Genomic DNA, 9,459 nt, shown 5'->3' on the forward strand with positions numbered 1-9,459 from the left:
TCCACGTTATGCGGTGTTTTGCAGATTCTACATTATTCTTTAGCATTCCATAGTATTCCATTGTGTGTATGTACCGTAGTTTGGTTATCCGTTCCTCAGTTGTTGGACACCTAGGTTGTTTCCATCTTTTGGCTATTGTAAATAGTGCTGCGATGAACGTGTGGGCGTATGTCTGTTCTTGTCATGGCTCTCACTTCTTCAGGATATATACCTAGTAATGGAATAACCACGTCAAATGGTATTTCTAGTTCCAACTTTTGGATTCTTCATTATTCTTTAATGTTGCATAGTACTCCACTGTGTGTATGTACATAGCTTGGTTATCCACTCTTCTGTTGATGGGCACCTAGGTGTCCATCTTTTTGCTATTGTAAGTAGTATTGTGATGAACATGGGTTTGCATGTATCTGTTCTTGTCCTGGCTCTCACTTCTGTAGGATATATGCCTAGTAATGGGATTGCTGGATCAAATGGTATTTCTAATTCCAGCTTTTTAAGGAATCGCCATACTGCTTTCCACAGTGGTTGTATCATTTGACAGTCCCACCAACAGTGTATAAGAGTCCCAATCTCTCTACATCCTAATCAGCATTTGTTATTTTCTGTCTTGTTGAACTTTGCTGTTGCTGCTGGGGCAAGATGGTATCTCACTGTTGCTTTAATTTGAATCTCTCTAATGGCTAATGATAATGAACATTTTTTCCTGTATTTGCTGGCCACCTGAATATCCTCTTTGGTGAAGTGTCTATTTATGTCTTCTGCTTATTTTTTAATTGGATTATTTGTGTTTTTGTTGTTGAGGCGTTGGAGTTTTCTATAATTTAAGAGATCAATCCTTTGTCACATATGTTGTTGCTAAATATTTTTTCCCAATCTGTAGATTCTCTTTTTACTCTTTCGGAGAAATCTTTTGAAGCACATAAAAATTTAATTTTTAGCAGGTCCCATTCATCTAGTTTATCTTCTGCTGTTTGTGCATTTTGGGTTATGCTTGCAGTCTATTTATGCCATAATTGAGGGCCCCTAAATTTGCCCATTTTTTCCTTGAGGAACTTTATAGTTTTAGGTTTCACATTTAAATCTTTGATCCACTGGCGGTTAGTTTTGTGTATGGTGTGAGATACAGATCTAGTTTCATTTTTCTGCAAATGAATATCCAGTTTTGCCAGTAGGCACTTGACTGCTAACCAGGAGGCTGGCAGTTCAAACCCACCAACCTCTTCTTGGAAGGAAGGTTGGGCAATCTACTTCCATAGTGATGTTGTTATGTGCTGTCGAATCAGACCTGACTCATAGCGACCCCTCCTAGGGTTTCTGAGGCAGTATCACTACAGAAGTAGATTGCCCCATCTTCTTTCTGAGGAGTGGCTATTGGGTTTGAACCGCCAGCCTTCTGGTTAGCAGTCAAGTGCCTTAGGCACTATGCTACCAGAGCTCCCTCTGTAGTGATACCGCCTCGGAAATCCAAGGAGGGGTTGCTGTGAGTCGGGTCCAACTCCATGGCACATAACAACATTTGTTAAAGAGACCATCTCTTCTCCGTTTAACGGATTTCAGCCTTTGTCAAAGATTGGCTGACCATAGGTCAATGGATTTATTCCTGGGCTCTCAGTTCTGTTGTGTGTGTCTGTTATTGTACCAATACCAGGCTGTTTGGACTATTGTGGCTGTATAGCAGGTTTTGAGATCTGGGAGTGTGAGGCCTCCTACTTTTTCTTCTTCAATAGTGGTGTGCTTACCTGAGGTCTCTTTCCTTTCCATATAAAATTAGTGATTGGTTTTTCCATATCCTTAAAGAATGTTGATGGGATCTGGATTGGGATTGCATTGAATGTATAGATTGCTTTGGTTAGTATTGACATTTTCACAATGTTCAATCTTCCTACCCATGAACATGGTTATGTTCTTCCATTTATGTATATCTCTTATGGTTTCTTGAAGTAGTCTTTTGTAGTTTTCTTTGTTTGGGTGTTTCGTATCCCTAGTGAGATTTATTCCCAAGTATTTAATTTTTTTGGTAGCTGAACTCTGGAGGCAAAGTGCATAAGGCATTTGACATTTGACTGCTAACCAGAAGGCTGGCGGGTCAAACCTACCAGCCACACCTCGGAAGGAAGTTTGGGCAATCTACTTCCATAGTGATGCCACCTCGGAAACCCAAGGAGGGGTCACTATGAGTTGGATCCAACTCAGTGGCGTTTGGTTTTGGTTTTTGGTATTGTAAATGGTATTAATTTCCTTATTTCCTTTTCAGCAATCTCTTTGCTGTTGTGGAAGAATCCAACTGATATTTATATGTTGGTCTTGGATCTTGCCACAATGCTAAATCTCTCAATTAGTTTCAGTAGTTTCTTTTCAGAGTCTCTTGGGTTTTCTAGGTATAGGATCATATCATCAGCAAATAGGGAGGGTTTGACTTCTTCCTTACTGATTTGAATACCTTTGATTTCCCTTTCTTGCCTTATTGCCCTGGCTAGGACTTCCAGTACAGTGTTGAACAGAAGTAGTAATAGAGGGCATCCTTCTCTGGCTCTTGGTTTAGCAATCATTATTAATAACACCTGCTATTACTCACACTTACAAAGTGCTGCTGTGTGAGCAATAAGTTCACTGCATACCTGCCATTTGAAGTGTGAGTTCTGGGCTTTTCTAACTTAGGTCTCCTCAGTGCAACTATTGTTTATTTTCTTTGTCCAGCATGTTGCAGAGGCCTCGCCCATATCTCACTTTCAGCTGCTGGGAGGATCAGTACTTGCTTCTTTGGAGGATCTTCTGCAGGCTTCTCCAAAGTGACTTTCACGTGTCAGAGAGCCAGGAAGATCATTCCTGTCATCCCTTTATAGATCTTAACCTCATTTTTTTTTTATCAGCTACATAATAGCCTGTTGCTGTACTGTTGATTTTGACTCATGGTGACCCCATGTGTTACAGAGTAGAACTTCTCCATAGGATTTTCTTGGCTGTGATCATTATGGAAGCAGATGCCAAGCCTTCTGTGCTGCTGCTGGGTGGGTTTAAACCCCCAGCCTTTCAGTTAGTAACCACATGCAAACTGTTTGCCAGCTACAGACCTTACATAGTAATCCCCACCCCCCCAAACAAAAACCAGAACACAAAACCCATTGCCATCAAGTTGATTCCAACTCAAAATGACCATTTTAGGACAAATTAGAACTACTATGTAGGGTTTCCCAAGGAGCTCTGGTGGCACAGTGGCTAAGGCATTTGACTGCTAACCAGAAGGTTGGTGGTTCAAACCCAGCACCTGCTCTGCAGAAGGAAGACAGGGCAATCTACTTCCATAAAGATTTACTACCTTGGAAACCCAGTGGGGGTTGCTATGAGTTGGAATTGACTCAATGGCAGTAAGTTTGGTTGTTTTTTTTAATAGGATTTCCCAGGCAGTAAATCTTTACAGAAGCAGACTGTCTCATCTTTCTCCCATGGAGTGGCTGGTGGGTTTGAACTGCTGGCCTTTTTGTTAGCAGCCATAGTGCTCTGGTAGCATAGTGCCTAAGGCACTTGCCTGCTAACCAGACGGCTGGCGGTTCAAACCCACCAGCCACTCCTCGGAAGGAAGGTTGGGCAATCCTACTTCCGTAGTGATACTGCCTCGGAAACCCAAGGAGGGGTCGCTATGAGTCGGGGCCGACTCGACGGCAAACAACAACAACAACAACAACATAGTGCTTTAACCACTGTGCCATCAGAGCTCCTTGCACAACATGATGAATGTAATTAACATCGCTTAAAAAAGGTTACGATGGTAAATTTTATGTTATATATATTTTTGCCACAATAAAACAAACAACAAATCTGTGCTTCTAAAGTTTTGCTAGTTCCAAATTGACTTCCAAAGGGGTTAAATGAATTTATATTCTTAAGGAAATGTTTTCCTACTTCTATAACTTTTCTTTTAATCTTTAGCCCTTTATTAGGTAAAAAGGAATTATTTTAATTTACCTGACTTTATTGGGAGTGTATTGAGAATCTCCTCTTACAATTATAGGCCATTTGTGTTTCTTTTCTATGAACTGCCTATTAGTGGCTGTTGCCTTTTGTTGTTGTTGCGTTGTAAGTCATAGTTGTTGTTGTTGTTATGTGCCGTCGAGTCGGACGCAACTCATAGCAACCCCTCCTTGGGTTTCTGAGGTGGTATCACTACGGAAGTAGATTGTCCAACCTTCCTTCCGAGGAGTGGCTGGTGGGTTTGAACCTCCAGCCTTCTGGTTAGCAGTCAAGTGCCTTAGGCACTATGCTACCAGAGCTCCCGTAAGTGTAGTAATGATGTGTAAAACTGTATGTCAGTTTTAGGTTCTGTAAACATTCCACTTTTGGTTGGCAAATGTTGATTTTGGTTTTGGTAAATTCTGCCACTCAAAGGTTTTAATGTAGTCAAATTTATCTCTTTTAAAACTTCGGAGTTTAAAGACTTTCCCCACTCCTATATTTTAAGAATATCCCCCCAGGCTTATTTTCATGGTTTCATTTCTTGAATGCATTTAAGTATGCAGTGTGATGAACTTCCCCTGTGGAGACACCTATGTAACTGCCCGTGACCAACTCAAAGTATAGCACATTGCATGGGTTCACTTTTATATTTATACTTTTGCTTTGGTGGGTTTTGGGTTAGTATTCAGCATGAGGTAAGGATAATACAGATTTCTTTTCCCTCAAATGACAAACCCAGCACTATCCAGAGAATACAGTCATGGATTCCTTAGAGCTGTTTTCCTTGACCTTTTAGGGATCAGGGACCTCTTTGAGAATGTGATGAAAGTTTTGGACTTTCTGCCCAGAAAAAAACACATGTGCACAAAATTTCAGGTTAAAAACACTGACTTACAGGTTTAATTTCTTCCCTTTGCAGAAAATTTGTGTTTTTCAACATACCTCAGATCCAGTATAAAAACCCTTGGGTGCAGATCATGATGTTTAAGAACATGACACCATCACCGTTCCTGCGGTTCTATTTAGGTGAGTGAGTGGGGCCTCTCTTCCAGTGGTCAGGGCTGTCTCAGACATTGGAGACATCCCTGGAAAGACCGTTTCCTTTCCTCCCCTCCATCCTTCCTACTGCAGTAGTCAAGCTGATCTGAAGCATGAGCTTTTATACTACTTCCCTTATTCCTTATGCCTATTTATTTATTTTAATCCTTTAAGACTTAGCATGAACAGTACTTCTTTGGGAAGCCTTTGCTGAATGCTCAGGTTCCCTCCCTGTGCTCGCAAAGCACCCTCTCTCTCTCTTTTTAAAATTTTTATTGTGATTTGGGTGAAAGTTTACAGAGCAAATTCATCTTCTATACAGCAGTTCACATATACTTTGTCTCATGACATTGACTGCAATTTGCCACAATGCAACTGCTCCCACTTCCTCCTCATTGTTACCTCTTCCCTGTGTCCATCCCTCTTGTGTACTTCTGCTCCCCGAGCTGTCTCCCTGTGCATACAGCCATTGTATTCTCCCATGATTGCTCTCTCCAAGGAGTGAAGTTGTCAGGGATTTCATTTTGCTTGGATCCACAATCAATACCTATGTTAGCAGCAGTCAAGAAATCAGATGTTGTATTGCACTGGGCAAATCTGCTGCAAAAGACCTTTTTAATGTGTTAGAAGCAAAAGGGGCTCTGATGGCATAGTGCCTAAGGTACTTGACTGCTAACCAGAAAGCTGGTGGTTCAAATCCACCAGCCACTCCTCGGAAGGAAGGTTGGGCAATCTTACTTCCGTAGCGATACTGCCTTGGAAACCCAAGGAGGGGTCACTATTAATCAGGTCCAACTCAACGGTACATAACAACAACAACAACAAGCAAAAATGTCCCTTTGAACACTGAGGTGTGCCTGACCAAAGGTATGGTATTTTCCATCACCTCATATGCACGTGGAAGCTGGACAACGACTAAAGAAAACCAGAGAAGAGCTGATGCCTTTGAATTGTGTCGGCAACGAATACTGAATATACCATGGACTGCCAGAAGAACTAACAAATCTGTTCTGGAAGAAGGGCAGCCGGAATGCTTCTTGGAAGTGAGAATGGCCCGCCTTCATCTCACCTATTTTGGTCATACTGTCAGAAGAGACAATTCCCCGGAGAAGGTTATCACACGTAGTAAAGTGGAGGATCAACAAAAAAGTGGAAGGCCCTCAAAGAGATGGATTGACACAGTGGCTGCAACGATGGGCTCCAGTAGTGGCTGGTGCACAACTGGGCAGTGTTTCGTTGTGTTGTGCATAGGGTCACTATGAGTTGGACACAACAGCACATAACACACAGTGTGAGGCAGAAGCACTCTACGGCAACTAACAGCAACGATGCTATGTGTTTTTTCATGTGCTTATTGTTAGCCATTGTATTTCTTTACAGGCATACCTTGGAGACATTGTGGGCTTGGTTCCAGACCACCAAAATAAGCAGAATATCACCATAAAGTGGGTCACACAAATTTTTGGGCTTCCCAGTGCATATACATGTTATGTTTATACTGTATTGTTGTCTATTAACTGTGCAACAGCAATATGAAGAAGTATTGAAATAGTGTGAGAATTACCAAAATGTGACACACAGACATGAAGTGAGCACTTGCTGTTGGAAAATTAGTGCCGGTAGATACACTTCCTCAACCCAAGGTTGCCACAAATCTTCAATTTGTAAAAAAAAAAATGCAGTATCTGTGCAGCACAATAAAATGAGGTACGTCTATATTTGTTTATTTATTTTTGGGTGAAGTACCTAAATATTTTCCAATTTTTTGGTTAGATTATTTATTCTTTATATATTTTGGTTACAAGTCCTTTATTAAATATGCATATCATGAATATTTTCTCCTACTCTGTGGCTTATAGTGTCTTCTAAAGTGCAAAAGTTTTAAATTTTGATTAAGTTCAATGATCAGTTTTTCATTTTTATGGATTGTGCTTTTAATGTCATATCTAAAAGATTTAAGGCTGTGAAGATTTTCTGTGCTTCTGAAATAATCTTCTGAAAGTTTTATAGTTCTAGCTTCTGCATTTAGGACCCTGATCCATTTGAATTAACTTTATTTTTGCATGTTGTGAGGTAAAGGTCTAACTTCATTTATATGTGGAAGTGTAGTTGTCCCTGCACCATTTGTTGAAAAGACTGTCCTTTCCCCATTGAGTTGCTTTGGTACTTGGGTCAAAAATCATTTGACGGTAGATACAGTGCTTTGTTTCTGGACTTATTTCTGTTTCACTGCTCTGTGTGGCTATGTTTATGCCGGTACCACACTGTCTTGGTTGCTATAAACCAAAACCAAACTCACTGGCGTTGTCAGATCTGACTCATAGAGGTCCCTCCTTGGGTTTCCAAGGTGGTATCACTGTGGAGGTAGATTGCCCAACCTTCCTTCCAAGGAGTGGTTAGTGGGCTTGAACTGCTAGCCTTCTGGTTAGCAGTCACATGTCTTAGACATTACACCACCAGAGCTCCCTTTGGTTACTATAGCTTTGTGTAATTTTGAAATTAGAAAGGGAACATCCTGCCATTTCTTTTTTCTTTTTTTAGCTTTTTAGTAATTTGGGGGTCCTCCCATTTTCTTTTCTTTCAAAATTACTTTGGCTATTCTGAGTCCTTTACTTTTCTATATGGATTTTAGGATCAACTTCTCAGCTTCTATAAAAACGATTGCTGGGATTTTGATAGGGATCATACTGAATCTATAGATCTCTGTGGGTAGAACTATCATCTTAACAGTGTTAAGGGTTATTGTCCATGTACACCGAATTTCAATTAAATGTATGCTTTTGTGCATATTGAAAGTTTCTGCATAAGTCTGGAGAAATGGAAACATAAGGGGTAGTGTATAGGTTAGGTGATCAAACATATATACATATTTTTTTGTTAAAATGTCTCCGTCACTAAGAGCAAATCCCAACTTTTTGAGGATGAGCATGCTGCTAAATCTCAGCATTTCTTCTCACCCGACCTTCATGTTTCCAGATTCTGGGGAGCAGGTCCTGGTGGATGTGGAGACCAAGAGCAATAAGGAAATCATGGAGCACATCAAAAAAATCCTGGGGAAGAATGAGTGAGTTACTGGGGTTGACCTGGAGAGGAACAAGCATTTTAGCCCAGAGACTTTGAGAGAGAACAAAGAGGTGTTCTGGGAGGCGGGCAAGAGCACTGGGAGGCACTGAGGTTCGGAGTGTGGGCTGCAATGTTGGTTCAGCTCTGGCTGTGCTGTTTGCCAGTTATGTCACTTCAGGTCATTGCACCTGTGCAAGCTTTAGCTCCCCCAGCAGTGCAGCCAAAACACTTATACTGTATGCTGTTGGCACTGTTCTCCTTGGGCCTCTCACCTTGGAGCTGGCAGATGTCTAACCTCTGGGTCCCTGGAGGCATGTCCCTTTTCTTTCCATGAATGAAAGGAGACAGAAGGGGAGGGGAGAAGCCAAGAACTCTTCTTTGAGAGGCCACACAAGGCATTTCCAGAGCTCCTGATCTGTGACTTTGCCTCCTAGTCGGGTATGTAGGCCCCACCCCTACTGTGTTGTGCTTGGGCCTGTGATTTTGGATGAGAGAACATCATCTGGGACGTGCTTTCCAAGTGACCATTTTCCCTGGGGCCTCTGACAGCTGTCCTGCAGGGGGCCTTCCTGCCAAGGCCTCCCTGGGGGGCCAGTGGGTTTGGGGAGGGAGGAGCAGTTAAAAGGCAAATAAGACCCATGTCTTCCTGGCTTGTGGGGCTTTGGTGGGCTGACATTCCTACTCTTCATGGCTCAGCAGTAATGCTCATAATTTGTTGTTACCTGTGCTCTTTGGCAGAGAAACCCTGAAGAAAGAGGAGCAGGAGAGAAAGCAGCTCTCTCACCCTGCCCACTTTGGCCCCCGAAAGTACTGCCTACGGGAGTGTATATGTGAAGTGGAGGGGCAGGTGCCTTGCCCGGCCCTGGTGCCATTACCCAAGGAGATGAGGGGGAAGTACAAACCAAGTCTGAAAGCCAGTGACCAGGACTGAAGCCTCAGCCCCTGGGGCTGTGGGGATTGGGCCTGACCACGGGGAGCTTTGATACTCTCTGCCCCCAGAGACTCTGGTAATCTACTGATGATAAAAGGGTCCTGTTTACATACCTATGAAAAAGGACGTTGGGGAGGAGGAAGAACTGCAGCTGAGCTGCTAAATGAAGACCCCTGCCTCATTGTGTCAATAAAATGCTTCTTCATCTAGCAACGGGGTGTGCTGCCTGGTCCCAGAGGCAAAGGGAGGCCTGCATGAGGACACAGCTTTGGGAGGGGAGGTTGTATGGCTAGCTTGTGGACACCTGTCTCAGTCCTTCTACCCTTTCCCAGTCTCTTGGCTGCTCTGGAGAACAGAGCTGTGGGGTTGAGTCTGGCTAGAGCCGTCTGTGGCTGGCCATGTGGATGCTTTTCCATTGAGACCCTTTGGGCATTTTTCAGAAATCCAGAGGCAGGTTGTGCAGTGCTCGTCTTCTG

General features: G+C 42.6%; 1 protein-coding gene across 1 annotated transcript in view; it reads left to right on the forward strand.

The window, feature by feature from the left end:
• The window catches only part of MRPS25 (mitochondrial ribosomal protein S25), a 26,450-nt gene extending 17,467 nt beyond the window's left edge, over positions 1–8,983 (forward strand). The window contains exons 2-4 of the mRNA XM_007950611.2: positions 4,871–4,977; positions 7,966–8,053; positions 8,791–8,983. Coding sequence (XP_007948802.1) covers positions 4,871–4,977; positions 7,966–8,053; positions 8,791–8,983 — 388 coding nt within the window. The remainder of the gene's footprint in view (positions 1–4,870; positions 4,978–7,965; positions 8,054–8,790) is intronic.
• The last annotated feature ends 476 nt before the right edge of the window (positions 8,984–9,459 follow it).

This window comes from Orycteropus afer, unplaced genomic scaffold (assembly GCF_000298275.1).
Source record: "Orycteropus afer afer isolate SDZICR_OR568_19922 unplaced genomic scaffold, OryAfe1.0 scaffold00282, whole genome shotgun sequence".
Classification (NCBI taxonomy): Eukaryota; Metazoa; Chordata; class Mammalia; order Tubulidentata; family Orycteropodidae; genus Orycteropus; species Orycteropus afer.